The sequence below is a fragment of the Carassius carassius genome, chromosome 42 (genome assembly GCF_963082965.1).
Source record: "Carassius carassius chromosome 42, fCarCar2.1, whole genome shotgun sequence".
In the NCBI taxonomy this organism is placed as follows: domain Eukaryota; kingdom Metazoa; phylum Chordata; class Actinopteri; order Cypriniformes; family Cyprinidae; genus Carassius; species Carassius carassius.
This window is the reverse complement of record NC_081796.1, coordinates 16,285,852-16,307,443: the sequence shown is the minus strand read 5'-3', so window position 1 is coordinate 16,307,443 and position 21,592 is coordinate 16,285,852. Positions and strand designations below refer to the sequence as shown.

Below are 21,592 nucleotides of genomic sequence, written 5' to 3'. Positions count from 1 at the left end.
TTCATTTGAACCAAAATAAAATAACAACATTAAAAGTGTGAAGAGTGTGAAATACTATTTATAATATCTGTTTTCCATTTGAATATATTTTAATATTACACATTTTAATACGACAAAGGTGAATTTTCAGCAGCCATTATTTCAGCCTTCAGTGTCACATGGTTCTTCAGAAATCATTCTAATATGCTGACATGGTGCTTAATGAACATTTATTATTATCATTGTTGCAAACAGACGTGTTGCTTAATATTTTTGAGGAAACTGTGATGCATTTTATATTTGAAATAAATTTTATTTTAACAATAATAATGTAAAAGCACTGTTTACTGTTGATCAATTTATTGCACCGATGCTTGTTAAAAATATATTTTTAAAAAACTTACTGACCCCAAACTTTTGAACGGTAGTGTATATATAGAGACGTAAAATGAAACGAGAGATGAGCAGTGGAACGACGACCAATCATGTTTCCATAGTCCGACCAAGTTCACATGTCTCAACAAGGAATTGCCTAACAGTTAATTGTCAACTGACCTCTTCTTTCCACAGTCACACTCATCCGGTCTCCTCCTCTTTAAATGGCCTCTGACCTCACGCAGTTTCTTCATTTTATCCTGGAGAAGTTCAATCTATGGGACAAGTGTATAAAATGAACACCATTCATGTGGTTTAAACGGCTGTAATCTTAAAGATAATACGGGACAGGGGGCCTAACCTCTTGGTCCACAAAGTTCTTGTGGTCTTTCCATGCTCTGGAGGACTGGTAAATCTCTCTTTCACAGTGCACACTGTCATTCATTAATATGAAACATCTGTGATTCCAAGGTAAAATGATCAACAAATGAGTAAAACACACTTTAAACAGCCTAAACTATAATAATACAGTTTATTGTTTAGAGGTAACCAAACGCTTGGAGCTCTTACTTATGGGTGACTTTAAGAGAATTGGGGTATCCCACAGCATTAGTGTCATCTGACTGCATCTCCTCCGATCCGTCATCGGACTCCAGCCCAAAGTCCGAATCAAAACCTCCCTCAGGGTCATGGTGCCGTTTGCTGATTGGTCGGGGCTCAAGGGGGGTTTTGTCATCAGCCTGCAGGTCCACATCATAGATTTCACCCTCAAACTCTACGGACAGGGATCTGGCTGGCCGCATGTGAACAAAGCGAGGTCTGTAGCCTGAAGGAAGACATCAGTGTCAGCTACACATACTTAAATATTTATATGTCATAGTTAAATATTTATATACATATTGCTGGAGCTCATTACATTGCCTCTAATATATTTCAAAAATGTCACTTCACCAACTGGTGCTCAACACCAACAGATAAAAATATAAAAACAGATAATAAAATAAAAAATTCTCATAGTTCTCTCACAATCATGGGAGCATTGAAGTACAATTCCATTTCCATTAGTATAACAGCTAAATTAATAGCAATAGTTTAATGTGTAACAGTAAAATGTGAAAAATTATTTTTTTTATTGTTACATACTGTACTTGTATGTTACATACAATACTTACTGTATTTTTTTTTAAATCAAATTTAAATCAAAGAATTTAAAACATTTAGCCCCAAATTAAAAAAGCCAAAATTACCTTGGTAAATAGCTTTGTATGTAGTTTTATGGTAGCTAACTAGTTTAACAAAATTCTGGGAAATCTGTAGTTTCGGAAGATACCGTTTCAATGTTCCTTCATTTAGAAGTGAAAAGTTAAATTCTTCCCAGTGACTCTTTTGAATCTCTTCACGCTATTGATTTGCTAATTGACCGTTCCTGTAGGCTGCATCATTAAACCAGTAGGCGGCGACAAGTGAGTGACTTTCAGACCTAGTCTAAAAGGTCCAGTGTTTGTCTATACAGTCTTCAGTGTTGGGAAGGTTACTTTGGAAATGTAATAGGTTACAGATTACAAGTTACCCTGTTTAAAATGTAATAGTAGTGTAACTTTTTCAATTACTTTATTAAAGTAATGTAACTACTTACTTTTGAGTACTTTTTGATTACTTTTCTTAATTTGTGAAAATTAAAGAATAATAAATAAAAGTATATACATCAACTTAAATACATTTATCTAATAAGCATGTGACGTATTCTGTGTAATAAACTCCTGAAACATTGGTGTTTTTTTTAAACTTCTGTCTCTTGTATATGATGATAGTTTTCTCAAAATAAGTAAAATGAACATGAAGTGACACAGAGCAGTTCTAGAAATTGTGTTTATGTGCTCCTGTACTCCTATACTGAGGCAGCAGAGGTTGAAAACACTGCGAGCTTCAGTAGGCCTATATATGTGTAGTAAATGAAACCATGTCTTTGCCATTAATTTACAGGAGAGGCGGACTGGGAAAAAAATTCAGACTGGAAAATTCAAACTCCATACAAACAAATTCATGGACAAAACAATTTTTTATGTATTTTAAATCTTTAATTTGTGGACATGCAAAATAATTATAAGTTCTCTCCTGAACAGCACCTTCACTTCCATTTTTCTCTTCAGTCTCTTTATTTTGCCCTGTTATCCATCTCTCTCATGACTTTAATACTCAAGATTGAACAAAACTATACTTTACAATACAATACTCTACAATACTACAATATCTTTATAGAAAAATCCTAATACTGTACACGAGTCATATTTTTCCCTTACAAAAATTAAGCATGCTTTTATTAGCCTATATAAAAGTAAAATAACCTTGTTTCATTTTTTTTTTTTTGCAAATGGATTTGTATTTATTTTTAAATAAATACATTTGTAAAATAATTTTACATTTTTGGTTATCACAGTTAAACAATAGTAACCATTTTCTCTGGATTTATAGTTAAATATTAAAATGTTAATTTTCGTAAGGGTTGTGTTGTTGTCTGTCGTAGCTCCCCCTAAACCTATAAAAAAAAATCGGAATTTTTTTCAGCTAAATTCCTACTGTAACATTACAACAGATAATAATGATGTCCTTTATATAGTATTTTGAGTGATGACTGATGAGCAAAGTGCTGCTGCTTGATTAAATAAATAAAAAAACGAAGACATAAAAGCATCTTTACAGATGAAACTGACCTGAAACCCTGAAAGCTTCTTTGCTTCAGCTGTGCGCTTCCACAGTCCACTCTATTCTCCCTCTCTCTCTCTCTCTCTCTCTCTCTCTCTCTCTCTCTCTCGCATTGATTACTCTGAGTCTGATCCAAACTGTTTGGTGGAGGCGCGGAGAGCGCGCGAGTCATGACTAACAATTCATGATTTATTAGAGATCAAATGGCGGATTCGCAAATGATCGCTTTAGTACATTCGGCAGACAATTATACAATAATGATATTAAATAGTGGGGCAAAATTGGCTGCCAGGACACTGGGAATTGTCCCGGTTCTCCCGGTGTCCAGTCCGCGCCTGATTTCCAGACACGCAGAATGTGCAAGTCATATATTGCATTTTTGGGGCTTACTATTCACAGACACTAGTCCATGTCATGTTTTGATTCAAGTGTACTGACCTACTTTTGATTTAGTCATCCAAAATGTGGCATATTCCGTCCGCGTTTCGTTTTTATGACTGAATTCTACGAACCAGACTGTGTTTCCGCATCCCGGAAACTATTAGGGCGGTATGTCTTAGAATAGTCAGTGCAATTTGGGAAAGAAATCAGTTAAATCTGTATGTGGATGTGTGTAAATATTCAAATGTAATCCCCTTTGTAATCGTTAAAAATTTCATAAGTAACTGTAATTTAATTACTCATTTTTTTGTAGTAACTGTAACTAATTACAGTTACAATAATTTTGTAATTAAATTACGTAACGCCGTTACATGTAACTAGTTACTCCCCAACACTGACAGTCTTGAACAGCAAAGTAATCCATCCTCCTCATTTGAGAGCATATACTTACGTGGATTACTGCTCTGGGCAAACTGTCTCTGCACCCGCCGTGCTGCCTTGGCAGATTTGTAAGGCCGGTCTCCGCAGTGGCAGTTTTTCTCACGGCTGTCGTAGCTTCGAGAGCGCAGACTCCTCGCCCTCTTCTTGGATCCTTCCTTCAGAGAGCCCTTACACTTCTGCAAACGCCACTTCCCACTGACCTCCTCCACACATTGCCATTTCTGTAACAAAAAGGAAGGGAATTCAGGTTGTGGGTAGACATTTTTGTCTGCCTAACCACTTATTATGCAAGAACCGCCTCATTAGCATAACCACAGCTGTTTTATGAATGAAATTAATCTTCTGTCTGTGAACGGTGAACTTAGTGGTCAAACACCTGCATCTGTAGAGTAATCCTATTAATTCACAATCACACGGCCACCTCACAATTCTTCCAATGTAAAAGCAATCAGAAGCCAATTTAGACTTAATCTCCTAATTTCGCAGAGCTGTTTGCTTTGCAAACTGACCACAGCTCAGACATGTGCTATGGGAAACCTTATCCAAACAATGGCCACAACCCTGTTCTGATTTCCTGAGAAGCTCTGGAGTCCCATCACTGAGTTTATGTATCTGCGGGTGATGCTGTATCTGTTCGCAGCAAGGATGTTTGTTTAAAGGGCGGTAAACCAAAATGGAGTTACCCAAAGCTTGCTTGAGCACTTTCACTCATTTAGTTCCTCCAGACATAGTAGCCAAACACACTAAAACATGTCGAGCATTTCTTGTACCTCACATCCACTCACACACAGAGAGAAAGAGAGAGAGAGACTGGCTCCAAATATCCAGAAGTCCAACAGACATAAGCAAACAGCGCCACAGCCAACTATGTGAAGTCTCACTACTTGAATGACTGACTCGGACTCAGGAAGAAACTGACATAAACTTTCACACAGCTTCAATCAAACACACTGCCCTCATTGACCCCACTACAGGCGGTAGGACTGTGCTAAAGCCGTCTTTGCGAGGTTTTTTCAACACATTCCCACTAGTCAAAGAAAAAGCAAGAGTATATTTGAAAAACAGATACTGCTACTCTACTCAAGCTAAGACTTGAGCTGGAAGCAGTAGACCATAACTACAAGTTTTGTCTGTGCTCAACAATTAAACCATGGCAGGCCTCCAAAATAGTGGATTGCACAGGAAAACAACGGCAGTAGCAAATGCTGCCGTACTTATTAAAAACATCGGTAACACTTTTAGAATAGGTAACACTTGTTAACTATTAACTATGACATTTCTCTCAATAAATTATTTTAATAGTTAGTAAGGTAGTTGTTAGGTTTAGGTATTGGGTATGATTAGGGATAAGTAGAATAAGGCATTAATATGTTCTTAATTAGCACTAATACATTGCTAATAATCTAGTGATATGCATGCTAATAAGCAACTAATAGGTGTTATCTATTTTAAAGTGTTACCAAAACATCCATTTTTGAAAGAAGTCTCTGATATACTATAAGATAATTATCTTATAGTATATCAGAGAATTCTTTCAAAAATGTATATAAAAAAGAAAATTCTTACTGACCCGATGTTTGGATGTTTTGCTGTGCCTTAAGGTTCTTTTATTAGATACAAATGGCATCAACACTGATTTCATGTTGACTAGTAAAGACTTGAGGTCTATAGGTAAATATGTAAGGATCTTTCTCCAAAACGTCTTCAACTTTGTTCTGGCAGGTGACTGGACTAAAGAAGACTGAAACCCATGTGTTATTCCAACAACTTTTCTGCATTCAATCAACTTTCCTGTCAAAGTGTTGCAGGCAAACACTTCACTTGACCAAAAAAAGAATCTGGTTTGCATTACTACAGTCCTTGAAATACTGTCTGCATTTACACTACCTGAAATTGTACCAATTTGTAATGTTCAGCCCTCTTTGGTTCATTGCCACGCCACAGAGGGTCTGCTGGAGCAGGCACACACTGTGCTGATGAAAGAAAGCTATGGCCAATCTCTAATTATCTTTAATTTGTTGTAAATATCGGTTTCAATTACAGTGGCACCACTCATACTCATACTTGACTGTGAGACACACAACCAATCTTCAAGGTTTCGTGTTGAAGGTGCAAATAAATGTGTTCAATCATGATTTAAGGTTGGGGCAAAAAGCATTTCTTAGTGCATAAACACTCTGGTAAAACCCCTAGTAAAGCAAACAAGGTCCAGGTTGAGACCACTTGAATGTTTGATTCAATGTCACAACTCCTGCAACCCACCCTGAACACCTCTCCAATCAACCGCTCTCACCATTCACAACTCCTGCAACCAACCCTGAATGCCTCTCCAAACAACTGTTCACACCACTCACAACTCCTGCAACCCACCCTGAACACCTCTCCAATCAAGCGCTCTCACCATTCACACCTCCTGCATCCCCCCTCTCCCCCACACCTGCAATACAGATCAGCGAGGATGCGGTGCGCCAGGTCTTCCGGAAGCAGAAAAGGAAAAAAGCACCAGGCCCAGATTGCGTTACACCAGCCTGTCTGAAATCCTGTGCTGACCAGCTGGCCCCCATCTTCACACAGATCTTCAACAGATCGCTGGAACTGTGCGAAGTCCCTACATGCTTCAAATGCTCCACCATCATCCCTATCCCAAAGAAATCCAAAATTACAGGACTAAATGACTACAGGCCTGTGGCTCTAACGTCTGTAGTCATGAAGTCATTTGAAAAACTGGTGCTGGCCCACCTCAAAGACATCACTGGACACTTGCTAGATCCTCTTCAGTTTGCCTACAGAGCAAACAGGTCTGTGGACGATGCAGTAAACATCGGATTGCATTATGTTCTGCAACACCTAGACAGACCGGGGACCTATGTGAGGATCCTGTTTGTGGACTTCAGCTCTGCCTTCAACACGATCATCCCAAACCTCCTCTTGCCCAAACTAACTCAGCTCTCCGTGCCCACCTCCGTCTGTCAGTGGATCAACAGCTTCCTGACAGACAGGCAGCAGCTAGTGAGACTAGGAAAATACACATCCAGCACCCGTACAATCAGCACCGGAGCTCCCCAGGGCTGTGTTCTCTCCCCACTGCTCTTCTCCCTGTACACTAACGATTGCACATCTAAGGACCCCTCTGTCAAGCTCCTGAAGTTTGCAGATGACACCACACTCATCGGCCTCATTCAGGACGGTGACGAGTCTGCTTACAGACAGGAGGTTAAAGAGCTGGCTGTCTGGTGCACTCTCAACAACCTGGAGCTTAACACGCTCAAAACAGTGGAGATGATCGTGGACTTCAGGAGAAACCCCCCTGCACTCCCCCCACTCACCATCATGAACAGCACTGTGACTGCAGTGGAGTCATTCAGGTTCCTGGGCACCACTATCTCTCAGGACCTGAAGTGGGACATTCACATTGACTCCATTGTGAAAAAGGCCCAGCAGAGGTTGTACTTCCTTCGCCAGCTGAGGAAGTTTAACCTGCCACAGGATCTGCTGAAACAGTTCTACTCCACCATCATCGAATCCATCCTCTGCACTTCAGTAACTGTCTGGTTCAGCTCAGCTTCTAAATCGGACCTCAGAAGACTACAGAGGGTAGTCCGGACTGCTGAGCGAATTATCGGTACAACCCTCCCATCTATTCAAGAACTGTACTTATCCAGAGTGAGCAAAAGGGCTGTTAAAATCACTCTGGACCCCTCACATCCAGCACACTCCCTCTTTGAACTGTTGCCATCTGGTCGACGCTACAGAGCACTGAGCGCCAGAACGACCAGACACAGGAACAGTTTCTTCCCTCAGGCAATCCATCTTATGAACAGCTGATAATAACTGTGGGACACACTACACTATTTATATTTATATACACTACACTTTTTATCCAACACACATACTTAGCGTACACTTAAATCTTTTGCACATAATATACATGTACATACATGGAACACAATACACTACTTATATTTATATTTCTATACACATACACTTATTTATCCAACACACATACTTAGCGTACAGTTAAAACTTTTCCACATAATATACATGTACATACATAAATGCTCATTTTAATATACCTGCCATACATTGTCAATTTGTATATTGTCAATCCTTACCCACCTATTTGTATTTTTTTGTATTTTTTATTCCTTATTGTGTTTTTTGTTCTGTCGCTGTTATGTTGCACTGCGGAGCTCTGTCACGAAAACAAATTCCTCGTATGTGTGAACATACCTGGCAATAAAGCTCATTCTGATTCTGATTCTGATTCTGATAGCAAATATTGTGCATATGCATGCAAATTCATAAAGGAAAAATATATATACAGTAATTCATGTGTTTATTTGACTTTGTACCTGTCCTGGTTGTTTGCAGGGCGTCTGATACTCTGCCTGTTGACACACCTCCTCCACCTTCTTGTACTTGGGTAAGTTGTTGGAGTGTTGTGTGTCCAAGTTGCCTCCTGAGTCATCTTTCTTGCGCAGGATTTTGCTGGAATAACAAATGTGCTTTGGTGAGTTGCTAGGCCACGTTTAAAAATGTTGGCAGCTTTACTGAAGTTTCGGAAGCCTGGAAAGCATAGTCGGCCGCCCCACCCAGGTCAGCATCTCATAACTAATATGTGGAGAGCATTAAAGCTTACACAGCACACAAACAACAATGTGGCCCAGACCCATGATATATCTTTCCTCTGGATCTAGCTGTAGTTAGTTCCATTAGATAAAAAAAGACATTTGTTAAAAGAATAGTCCACTCAAAAATGAGAATTTGCTTTATTTACTTGCTCTCAGACCATCCAAGATGTGGTTTTGAGTAACACTTTAGTTTAGGGACTGATTGTCACTATTAAATCGTTGCTTATTAGAATGCACATTTCTGGCATATTGGCTGTTTATAAGCTCGTATAAAACACTTAATGCCTTATTTTGCATGACCAAGTTTTAGATCTCTTAATCCGACTTCATGCCGGAATTTAATAACTATGTTAGTATTCATTGAGGAAAAAATTTGAAAATATTTAGTTAATAGTCAGAACTGGTCACCAAACTAAAGTGTGACTGTGTTTTGTTTCTTCATCTGAACAGGTTTGAATATAATTAGCATTACATCACTTACTTACCAATGGATCCTCTGTTGTGAATGGGTACCATCAGAATGTACACGTACACAGCACAATAATTTACATGTAATCCACATGACCCCAGTCCATCAATTAAAACCTTGAAAAGTTTTTTTTTTCTCATTAAGGTGCTTTAACTGTTTTTGACATTTATTTGAAACTGTTTTGGATGTCTTAATAATTGATTTGTTTGTTGCAGAACATTCAGTTTGTGGATTATTGTGATTATACAATATTGTTTTATCAGCCGTTGGACTCTCATTCTGACGGCACCCATTCACTGTAGAGGATCCATTGGTGAGCAGGTGAAGTAATGCAAAATTTTTCCAAATCTGTTCCAGTAACGAAACAAACTGATCTACTGATCTATATCTTGAATGGCCTGAGGGTGAGTACATTTTCACACATTTCAATTTTTGAGTGAATTATTCCATCAAGCCAATTCATAAAAACAAATCATAAAAGGTAGAATTAGGATTCTGTAAACTCAGAGAACTTAAAAAGCTGGTGATTCTGGTTGCCTAGTCAAGAAATGAATGCAATCCATCAAAAAGCCTGAATTAAAGTATTTTATGAAACTCAATAATACATATTTAATTGTTCATGTACATTTTTACACTTAAATATTAGCTGTGTCATCTTCTCACACCCACTTAAAACTTGGATTTAACCTTATATATAAAAAGAGCTGGAACATTACGAATCATTCCGGCCCAAATTAACCTCCGCCTGTAAGGGAAGTGAAGTGTTCTGCATGATTTCACTAAAGCTGATTAATGAAGTAGTTGCTAATCTGATTCTAACAAAATGAGAGCTGTCATAACAGTGCAAAACAGGTTGAATTAATGGCATTTTTGTATAAACACGATTCGAGTCCGTGATCTGGCTTTATACACAACAGTTACTGAGTCACAGAAGCAACAGCCTGCACTGATCAACGATGTGCTTTATGATTGCGCCATTCCTAAAAAACCTTCTTTCACTTAGCCTTAAGCACAAACAAAGCACGGGCTAACTGTGGGAGTGGTAATATGCCATTACACAGACTGACAGCTCCCTGTGAGTGACACGAGGAATGTTAGACTGAGACAGCAGAGTGGTTGTGCCCACGGCCACAGATACAATATATAGAGATTGTGTGCAATGGCCGCACAAAGGCAGCATAAGTTAAATAGAGTAACCTCAATACCATACCAAAATTCCTTACATCAGTCACAGAAATCAAGGGAAATGCTATGCACACATATCAAATTTGAGTCTGATACCATTGGTAATATCATATATTTCCCCTGGGGAAGGATTGTTTCCTAGGTTTCCTAGTGTCCTAGGTTACTGAAACATATCTGATAATGAGAGTCTAAAGCTGTCATCTGAATAGCTGAGCTCCTGAGAACATATTTGATCGAAGAATGTCTGAACTTACAGTGACGCTGTAGTGATTGTTAATGGTATTTTGGATAAATAAGAATATTTTTGTGATATTTTCCCACATTTTTAGGTGAACTTGAACCAAGAGACGTCAAGGAAGAAGGATGGTTGTGCAATGGATTCATAAAATCATAACATGTACTTCTGATCTTATCTATTGGCAGTGAAATTCTGGAACGGTTTGAATTGCATGCGGTGAGCCTCCCGTACAAAATAAATCAATTAAAATTTATACTTTACATTTATATTTTTACACATTCATTTTGTAGTGATTTTATAGTATGATTGAGAAGAGAGGGGATAATGTTTGCCTTACCCCCGCTCCACAAGGAATGTGTCCCTCCAGACTTTGGGTTTCCGGTTGGGCTTGAATCTGCAATACGAAAATATAAATATTTTATTTCGCTCTCAGTCTTTGTGTATTTTGCATACCATAAGCAGATGTTTAGCTTGGCCTATATTATGGCTGCTTAATCTGCTCAATATCTCCTGCCATCATGAGTGGCAACGACCCCAGAGCATTTCCAGCATTTTTTACCTGCCAGAAACCCCTTATAAATGTGCTCCAAATGTTCACAAACTGTTAAACTCAACTTAATTGAATTAAAAGCAATAAACAGATACTGCGCAACCATTTATTACACTGGGAATGTGTTCATGGAGAGGATAGCTCACCTATTCCCATTCTTTTCCTGCTCCAGAAGCTTCAGGACAGATTTGCCATCCATATCAGGTGGAGTGTCCAGGCCAGCTATGTCCAGGATTGTGGGTGCGAGATCAATGTTTAGCACAAGATGGTTGTTCCTGCGGAGTAACACAAAATGTTATGTTATGTTTTATGTTATGTTTTATATGTTACAGTATGTGTATTGTGAAAGAAATTCTATATACGACATGTATTATACTACATTATTGCTAATAACACTTTATATATATTGTGCATACACATACAGTATATTTACATATTTTTAACATACATAAATATATCAAATGTAAATATATACATTAATAAATAATTTTATACAAATATATTTTCAAGTGTGAAATTGTATAGAAAGTTACATTTATTTTTAAATCGAGTATTTCATTTTAATAATTAAATATATAAATATAAATATATAAAACAAATATATACATTTATATATTTTAATTTGTGAAAATTGCAAAATGTGCATTATAGTATAATATAATGCTAATAAATAAAATTAGAATTAGAAATATAATTTAAAATATATAATATTACAATTGTAAATTGTTATTTTATTTTTTAGTTAGTGTCAATAAAATTTTAACATAGAAATATACAGTTACAGATAAAGTGTGGAAAGTAATTATATTGTACAAATAGAAGTTGATTTTACCTTGCCCCTGGTTCCACATTAGGACCTCTGACAAAAAACGGTACTCTGATGTCAAAATCATAGGGCATAGACTTCCCCTTGACCAGGCCAAACTGGCCAATGTGGTAACCATGATCAGCTGTGTAAATGATATAGGTATTATCCAGCTCCCCGGTATCGACCAGGGCATTATATATCTGTAAAGTAAACACATTTACTTTCCATTCATATACAAAGTCTAATAAATACCCAAAATTTGGAGCAGGAACGCATAAACCACTGACCTTTTCCACAGAGTCATCTACAGACATAAGCGTCTGGAGCCTCTTCCGGTGCAGGTAGTTGGTGAACTCCATGTGAATTGGCTTCATCGGGCCGGTGTACTGCATGATCCAGTGCTTATCCATGTTTGGTGCGTAGTTATAGCTGGGAGTTCTGCGTGAATAAGCACAACATGCCACTGTGAGGAACACACACACACCTGTCTGCCATTTCACAACCACTTGTGGTTGTTGGAGCTGCCTGTTGTATAACTTATTTGACAAGCATCAATAACAGTAGTTGCCCTCCCCCTCCACGGAAACATACTAATTCTCCTCGCTAGGTGTTTTTCTTGAGCTCGCTCTCCATCTCTCCTCACACCATGCTGAGAGTCTCAGGGTTTCTTGGCAGCGTTTAATCGCTTGAGGGTTGGCACATGCTTAAGAAAAATAATAGCTTCCCCAGCCTTCAGGCCCAAAATAAAGTTTGTAATAAGTCCAGCAACGACAGCGCTATAACTCATTTGCATTTGAAGTTGAGAATTAAAAGCTGGGTAAACAGGAGGCTACGGACTTGTTTGTGGAGCTACGGCTATGAGATGGCCACCTGTTGACTGCAGTTGGCTTTTCTCCACAGCTGAAAGACATGGCCTTCTTTTGCTTTCCAGACCAGACTCTTGTGCCTAGTGTCATAATGAATGATGGTCACAGGAAAGCTCCATTTTGTCTGAGTGGACAGCTTCTGCCCTCTCCTCCTCAGTCCGCCTTTGTCCGCTCACTGAACTCTTCACCCAGCTAGCGAGGCAAACTAATACTCCACACAAAAGAAACCTGGCTCTTCACATACGTACGTAGGTAGAGCAAATTTAGAATTTGGAGGTCAAAGGATGGAATTAGTCCAGATTCGACACCTGCCACAAAGTAGGGTAGAGAATGTTTGTCTTTGAGATAAAACAGCAATGCAGACTTCATGCTTTTGAGATTATTTGTATCAATTACCACATTAAAAAGCTCACAGGCTTACATTATGCTTTTCTTCCAGACTGGCAAGAAAATCATCTGTGGCTTTATTTAACTTTTACATAATGACTCTAGCAGGGCCACCTAGTATGATTTTTTTTATTATGCAAATTAAGAACAAAGACAGATGAAGTAGAGTCTATTAAAAAAAAAAATATATAATAATAATAGGTAAAACAAATAATTTAATTATTTATCAATTTATGTACATTTAACTACTTTAATAAAATATAAAATACAAAAAGAAATAAAAATATAATAAAAGTATAAATAATTTATTAATTTATATATTTTACTTCAATAAAATATAATTAAGTAAAAAATAATTAAAAAATGTATTTATATATTATAACTTTAGTAAAATAAATATGTATAATATAAATAAAAGTAAATACATAAGTACAGAAAGTATGTGTTCTTTTTTACGCCGATGATAATAAAACACAAATAAAAAAAACAAAACAAATAAAACACAAAAAGTGTCTAAAACCCTGCTGCAGCAATCCAGAATGAAACCTGTGCCTGCCATCTGTTTCCCTGTATATTTGGCACAACTTCCCAGGCAACCCTTTCGGCACCAGAGCGACTTGCCAACCGATGTGAACTCTGGGGTATCCAAGTGTGATCTATTCAGAGCCCATGCACTTAAAAAGATATTAATAACACAAAAGGGTCTTCTAAGACAATGCATTCCCCAAACCTACATAGTGAAAGGCATGATTGATATGAGAAGTGCCAGAATTTTGTGTAGGAAGACAAGTAGAAAGAAATGGATAGGCCTGAGGGACAAAAGTGTGATGTCGCCCTGACCAGGATCCTGACATGCCTGGGATGTTAAGGACTTGGAGATGGATGGCCTGTTGCCACAACACTGTTTGTGGAATAGGAACTTAGCCACGAAACTGATGATAGTGCAGTGAACCCAACAAGGTCTTGGCACCCGGAGTGAAGATCATAAAAATCTCATCCCCCATCATCTTACTTGGCATGTGCCAGAACTTTACTTGGATGATAAATCACTCTAGTTTCAGGGTGGTGGAGTCATGTGTGAAGTGCATTTCAGTATACGGCCATCTCTTAAGAGTTTTAATGACATTACCAAAAATATGAGGCCACAAAAATTCCTAAAGCTAAAAACTTATATTTACCTGCAAGCCAAATTATAATGGTTTAAAATTTATAGGAAAGTGATCTGCTTGGAATGCTACTGTTCTATTAAAAATGTGTCCCTTGGAATATCCTATTATAAATACATACAGAGTAATAAAAATATCTAGACTCAACAATCTCTCAGACAGGATAGACTGAATTCAGTGGAGTTCAGCATTGTCTTGCAGAGTGTAACTGATTGCTCTGAGAGTCACTCACATGTGCTGGGAAGCGTTTGGGAAGAGCTCGGAGTACTGGGGTGCTGAATCCTCCGGGCCATGAGGCGCTGCATGACTGATCACCATCATCACCGGCCGATGCGGGTACATGCTCTTGGACATTCGGAAATAGCCGATGCTGTCGTTGGTAATCAGATCAGTGAAGTAGTCCTGGAACATGCAGAATAATAATAATAATAATAATAAAAAAATCATGCATAAAGTGAATGCTCTTCACATGGTTATGCTTCTTTCACAGCTTGAAAGAATAAAGCTAGGATCAACAAGAAGTTTTTTTTTCCCCGTTTATTTCGATTATTGAATATTATTCATATACAAATCCGAGGCCATGGTCCTCAGTCGGAAAAGGGTGGCTTGCCCTCTTCAGGTTGGTGGAGAGTTCCTGCCTCAAGTGGAGGAGTTTAAGTATCTTGGGGTCTTGTTCACGAGTGAGGGAAGGATGGAACGGGAGATTGACAGACGGATCGGTGCAGCTTCTGCAGTAATGCGGTCGATGTACCGGTCTGTCGTGGTGAAGAAAGAGCTGAGCCGCAAGGCGAAGCTCTCGATTTACCGGTCAATCTACGTTCCTACTCTCACCTATGGTCATGAGCTTTGGGTCATGACCGAAAGGACAAGATCCCGGATACAGGCAGCCGAAATGAGCTTTCTCCGCAGGGTGGCTGGGCGATCCCTTAGAGATAGGGTGAGAAGCTCAGTCACCCGGGAGGAGCTCAGAGTAGAGCCGCTGCTCCTCCACATCGAGAGGGGTCAGCTGAGGTGGCTCGGGCATCTGTTCCGGATGCCTCCTGGACGTCTTCCCGGGAAGGTGTTCCGGGCGCGTCCCACTGGGAGGAGACCACGGGGAAGACCTAGGACACGCTGGAGAGACTATGTCTCCCGGCTGGCCTGGGAACGCCTCGGTGTCCCCCCAGAAGAGCTGGAGGAAGTGTCTAGGGAGAGGGAAGTCTGGGGTTCTCTGCTTAGACTGCTGCCCCCGCGACCCGGCCCCGGATAAGCGGAAGAAGAAGATGATGATGATGATGATAGATATATATATATATATACATAACTAATACATTAAAGATCTTTGACTGATTGCAGAACCTCTGCATTTGCAACACATTCTTGTGTTCTTATTGTCTAAATTCTTACTTATTGACTAAAAAGGACTAAAAGTCTACAGCTAATATAAAGAGTGTGACATTCTTCAACAATGAGAATAATTTTTGGTGCAAACTTTGGGGAAATATTTCTAAACCTTCATAGCTCTGCTTACTTGATTCCTTTTTAGGATTACATTTCTAAATGTTAACCGGAACATAAATGTTACTAATGGTCTCCAGGAACCACTCGAACACCTACTGTAGCAACAAAATTTCTGTAAACCTCATGGAGAAACCTTCACCCTCTTGTGCCTCTCCACTTGTGGTAATTCATGCAGGTAATTGACATCCGATTAACAGTCCAAATATTTATTTGCTCATCCCTAAGACCGCCTCCAAGCCAATTTATGCCAAAACCATGAAACCTCAGCAAAAATTCCACATTCCCTAAAAACAGGCTACCGGAGAAACTCCAAAAGCTTGTTTTGACAACAGCTCCAAAACACTCAAGAGAAAGAAGGTGGCCATGTCAAATTAAACCCTTTAAACTTGGATTTTTTCACTTTGCTCATATTGAAGGTGCACAAGGATGGCAAAAGCCATTATCACTTCACATCTAGCCATTCAGCGTACTGTGAACCATGGCTATGATATAGTATCATACAGTAATAGTATAGTATTATATACTGCATTGCTTGTTAAATTTGCATACCTTGGCTTATTAAATGTTGTGCTAAAATGTTGACTTAAAAACTGTGTACAAATGACATAATATTTACTGCAAAAATGGTAAGAAAAGTAAGCCAATCTGAGCTTAGTCCAAATGTCCAACCAGTCAAATCATCAGAACTGTAGTTGTTTCCAAAAGGAACTTTGCACCCAGGACATTGACTCTTTTTTACCATGTTTTTTTTTTTCAGGTGTAACCACCTGATGATTCAGAAGACACCGATGTAACTCCCCATGCCCCCTTTAACCTAACCACATTCCATGTGGAGTTAACAGACCCAATTTTTTTATGTAATTAGAGGCCTGAAAGTAGTTGCCTACAATTGAACATAAACTGTAAACAGAGTTTAAAAGAAATCTTTGGCATTTTGACTGGGCTGTGAACTTATGTTACCAGGAGCACATACCTTGGCATAATCCCCGCCGTGCTTCTCCTTGTTCCCATTCCGACAGACGGTGTAATTATAGAAACGGGAATTTTTGATCAGCCCCACCCATTCGCGCCACCCAGGTGGGATGTAGCTGCCGTTGTACTCATTGAGGTACTTCCCAAAGAAAGCTGTGGGACAAAATAAAGAAAAACAAACATGAATCTATGTTCAGTGAGGTCGACACAAAGTCTAAAATTATAATTTACAAGCGTCTCATAACACTGCCTTTGAATAATACCTGTAAATGTCTGTCTCTGCATTGTATACATGTCTCCTCTACCCTTTCCCCTCTAAGCTAAGCCAACAAATCTTCCAGAAGAGCTGGGCAAGCAGCCAGTCTGCCCTGGAGAGTTCATTGTAGACTAACACATCAGCTGGAAACCACAGGCAGTGGTGAGGCCTGAACCCTTGTATTCGGGGTCAGAACGTGCTGCCACTCAAGTCACACAGCACAAGGCTATTGGCACGTTTAGCTCTATGCTTAGCTTCCACAAATCAGACAAATTGAAAATTCCTGTTAAACTCTTATTTGACCTCTAGGAACAAATGTGAAGGTAAAATTCTAGTGAAATTGCAGAACACTTTTTTTCCCCTCATGAAGACCTTAAGGTTAAGCATTTAAACATTGTTTTTAATTTATTATACACATTTCTTTTTCCAGCAAAATTGTAGTATCAAACTAAAATGGTCTTTTATTTTAATATCAATATTTAAACTGATGGATTAATATTACACAAAAAAGTTAATAATGCACACTAAGATTTTTGAAAAAAAAAAGTATTTTATTTAGCAAGGACAAATTAATTATCGAAATTGACAGACTTTTCCTATTGTTACAAAAACTATTATAAAACTATATATATTATAAAAGTTATTCTAAATGACAGAATGGCTCGTCTGTTTCTCTTTTGTTTCTTACCTGTTCTGTATCCAGTGTTGTTGAGATAAACGGCAAAGGAGCGCGGCTCATGCTGAGCTTGCCAGGAAGGCGAGGAACAGTTTTCGTTGTTGGTGTACGTGTTGTGGTTGTGGACATACTTCCCAGTCAGCATGGAAGAGCGTGATGGACAGCACATGGGCGTAGTTACAAACGCATTTGTAAATGAGGTTCCACCGTCCTCCATGATCTTGCGAGTTTTATTCATCACCTGCAATGAGCCTGACACACCAAGCAAGACAAATAAATGTTCAGTAATGTACGTTCAATAATTTAAAACCGCAACATGTCTTAATATACAACATGATGTCAAAAATAGCCCTAATAGTGGTTTGATGTGGAGAAGGATCCCTGTAGTTCTGTGGTAATGCAACGACTGGCTGTGGTTTCAGGACTAAGGCCCTTAGCCTCTCAGATGTCTGAGGGGAGCCATTAAACATTAAAAGAGGAAATAGGTCAAACCTATGATGACAGTCTGAGATTGAAACCTATTGGATGTTATGCTCTCAGAGAAAGGAACCTGATCCAGTGACAACAGTAAGGCTTACCAAAATGGGTTCGATACCAAGACTGACTTGGTTGGCAGATCAAGAAGACTTACAAGCAAGCAAGCTAATGCTCCCAGGAGAAGGCTTAAGACTTTTCTTTCCAAGGCCGAGTTAATAATGAATGACTTAAACTTAAATAGATCTCCTACAAAAGACGAATGACAAACCTGCTGAAAAAACCCTGCATAGACTGTCACAAGCACATGTTTTGAATGCCGGTGTTTTCTCAAGGTGTTTTAACTAGTTTAACCAGCAAGATTGCCTTGGTTTAACTTAAACCAGAAATAAACACTGAACCAGCTAATCGAGGTCTTCAGGGTTACCAGGTAGATGGAGCCAAATTGTGCAGGAACATAACCCTCCAAGATCAAGATTAAACATTTCCGACTTTCGTAAGTCATAATGTCAGTCAATCAGCACCATCAGTTAAGTTGGTTATGGTGATCCACCAGCCAGTCCAGTGCTACCTTAAACCAGCATGGACCAGTATATGGACATTTCCACATAATCTATCCAGTAGAGTACTATGAGTGATTTTCATACTTTGTATTTTTGTCTTGTTTTCCAGAACAGACAATCATGTAAATATTCATATTCATTCATATAATCAAAATGAAAAAGTATGAACAATTCAACAAAATAAATGAAGTCATTCCTTTCAGTAGAGAAACATCTGCCAATGTGGTAAGAAAAATACACATAATCCAATTGGGAAAGAACATTAACTTTTCTTACCACAGTGGATGATAATTTTCTTGTTTTATGTAAAAATCTGACTGATTTTTATAAATTTTTCATAAGAAAACTCAATAAGAAAAATAATTTTGCTTCAAGTAAACATATCTTGATTTTTAGAATGCTTAGTAAGTAATTATTTAAGCCATAATAGAAATGGTCAACAAACACTACTTGAAACACCACTAAATAATAAAATAAAATAAGTAAATTATTCTTATTATCATTATTAAAGATATCCATCTCACAAGTATTGAAGTGAATAGTGCAAATTCAAACACCCAAATCAGTGAGGGAATAAAAAAATAAATATTGGTCTAGAGCTCCATTCACATGTTCCTCAAAGTATCATTACGTTTTTTGAGGATCTCTAGACTAACTTTCCAAACTACTTGCTGATTCGTAATATTGCAAGCCTCAAGAGAGGTCTCCACCTCATTTGTCTGCAGTACAGGTGGACCATTAATGATAAATCACATCTGGTATACTCACCCAACTCCACATCCTGGTCATCTGTCATGATGAGTATGATGTTGGGTCTGATGTTTCGTCGGTCACCTTGAACCCGCCCACGCAGGCCCTGACCACGTGTGGTGAAACCAAAGCAGACCAGTGGGGTGGCCAGGACCATCATCCAGGCCAGGCTCACCAGCTGCATCATGGGACTGCAAACCGGGGAGTGCGAACAGGAATCAGAAGGCTGGAATCCTCACAACGTAATCTGTTCAGAAACGAGCAAAGAGATGTTAATGCTTCTGGATTTCTAAAAAGCTTAAAACAAACATTACTACGGTTGACACAAATTGGAGAGACTAAAAATAACTACTTTTCCTTCCTTCTTAAGACAAACAACAACTCATGATCCTTGTCGGCAGCCTCTAATAAATTATTTGCATCTGTTTTTAAGCTCAGTGTCATCTATTTTCACATCCATCCACAAGAACAGCAACAGACTATAGAAAATCTCAACCCTTGCACTGAAAGTTCAACACATTTGTAGGATGTCCACCCACTAAAATAAATGTACAAAAAGATACTTTTAAAACCACCAGCTCAAAAGTTTTTTGTAAAATTGTAACTTACTGATCACTGAAACACTCCATAACCCTACCTGTTATGTTCTTAGCTTAGTAGTGTCACATGTGGAGTCATACGCCCAATATGTTTACTTTAGTTCAGTACTCATATTTACAGACACTTTCTTGAAGTCAGAAAGACCTGAGTGTCTCTCTCCGTGTATGCAGACAAGCCAGAAGAGGGTTCCGCTACATTAACCCTTGTGCAGTGGTGTCAAAAGTATTGGCATTCATTACTCAAGTAGAATTTTAGATACTAGGGTTTAAAAAGACTTTTGTAGAAGTTGAAGTATCAACTCAAGGTTTTTACTCAAGTAAAAGTGTAAAAGTACTGGTTTAAAAAACTGCTTAAAGTATAAAAGAAAAAGTAATGTAAGGAAAAAAAAAAATGCCATTAAGAACAAAAGCTTAGGCCGTGCCACAGGGGCCTATTGTGCACTACCCCACCTCCTCAAAAAAACATTTTTCTAAAGGCCATAGGCCATGACGACTATAATGTTATATTAAAATGTTCATGTTGAAAAATTTGGGATGCAATAGGCTACCCGTTTCAGCCGCATATATGCCCATTGAAAATGAATGCACTTTAGTACAATGCAAATACATTAAAAGGACTAAACATATGATGACTAGTTGCCTATAAGTATTGTAGTGGTGCAAAAAGTCAAACTTCAGAGGTATGTCATCAATAACCTTTAATGGAATGTAAATGTATATCCAAGCTTAGCAGCAGGAATCTGCAAAGGCAATGGACAATAACATTGGTGCAGGCTTAGTAACAATTACTCTTGTATGGTTGTCTATTTACAATAAACATTATAGTGCTGTCAAAATGAATGATTAATCCAAGTGTTTAATCAAAAACTAAAAATAACTCATAATCCTGATACCTTCTAGATTGATAGCTTCCTGTATTTGCTACATACGTCTGCTATGTCCAGTGTGTGTGTGTGTGTGTGTGGGGGGGGGGGGGTAACGAGTTACAAAGTTGGTATAGCCTAGATATCACAACATTGTCAATCGCGTCGTCAATCACAAATGATAATTTATTAAAACGTCTCGCTACCGAACTACCTACAGTAGCTTAATTTGCGGAGGACGAAGAGAAAGCACCCATTTGGTAAATGAGCCAGTGAGAAGTAATAACTTTTAAGTAGGGTCCAGTGCCTTTTCGATACTTTTATAATGGTACCGGCGCCTAAACGGTGCCTGAACCGATACTTAGAAAAAAGAACCACAAAAAAAAAAACAATGGATAACATTAAAAAACATTACAAATATTTAAAATAAATCCATAGCTTTCCCACGCTCCTTGGATGCTCTCATTTCTCAAGTTATGCTTCCCTTAATCTAAGGCTAATAAATGTATTTCACGTATTTCACAATCTGGGTCATTATTTAATACAAAACCACACATAATGTTTCTATTGTATCTCAGTCACTCTGATATTTAGTTAAGATGAGTGCTGTCTGTCACTGTCTTTAATCAGTTCTGTGAATTACTGTATGCTCATTCTTTATAAAGTAGCAACAATGTCGTTTGTAAAGTACAGTACTGTGCAAAAGTCTTAGGCACATTAGTATTTTCAAGGAAATATCAGTTTGCCATTAATATTAATA

General features: G+C 38.3%; 1 protein-coding gene and 1 long non-coding RNA gene across 9 annotated transcripts in view; one reads left to right on the top strand and one right to left on the bottom strand.

Annotated features, from left to right (window-relative positions):
* The window catches only part of LOC132123823 (extracellular sulfatase Sulf-1-like), a 123,046-nt gene that overhangs the window by 6,063 nt on the left and 95,391 nt on the right, over positions 1 to 21,592 (bottom strand). For 7 of the 8 annotated variants that reach the window (XM_059534510.1, XM_059534511.1, XM_059534504.1 and 4 more), the window contains 13 exons: positions 19,389 to 19,617; positions 17,596 to 17,835; positions 16,653 to 16,804; positions 14,412 to 14,581; positions 12,048 to 12,198; positions 11,785 to 11,960; positions 11,099 to 11,227; positions 10,740 to 10,796; positions 8,232 to 8,367; positions 3,890 to 4,100; positions 925 to 1,180; positions 716 to 812; positions 535 to 629 (listed from right to left, as the gene is read on the bottom strand). In XM_059534510.1, coding sequence (XP_059390493.1) covers positions 535 to 629; positions 716 to 812; positions 925 to 1,180; positions 3,890 to 4,100; positions 8,232 to 8,367; positions 10,740 to 10,796; positions 11,099 to 11,227; positions 11,785 to 11,960; positions 12,048 to 12,198; positions 14,412 to 14,581; positions 16,653 to 16,804; positions 17,596 to 17,835; positions 19,389 to 19,557 — 2,039 coding nt within the window. In that variant the 5' untranslated portion in view covers positions 19,558 to 19,617. Of the gene's footprint in view, positions 1 to 534; positions 630 to 715; positions 813 to 924; positions 1,181 to 3,889; positions 4,101 to 8,231; positions 8,368 to 10,739; positions 10,797 to 11,098; positions 11,228 to 11,784; positions 11,961 to 12,047; positions 12,199 to 14,411; positions 14,582 to 16,652; positions 16,805 to 17,595; positions 17,836 to 19,388; positions 19,618 to 20,007; positions 20,137 to 21,592 lie in introns of those variants that run through there. The other variant, XM_059534507.1, reaches the window with a different exon arrangement.
* On the top strand, positions 20,712 to 21,224 carry LOC132123788 (uncharacterized). Its single transcript, XR_009426684.1, has 2 exons — positions 20,712 to 20,922; positions 20,953 to 21,224. It is a non-coding gene; the product is annotated as an uncharacterized LOC132123788 (long non-coding RNA).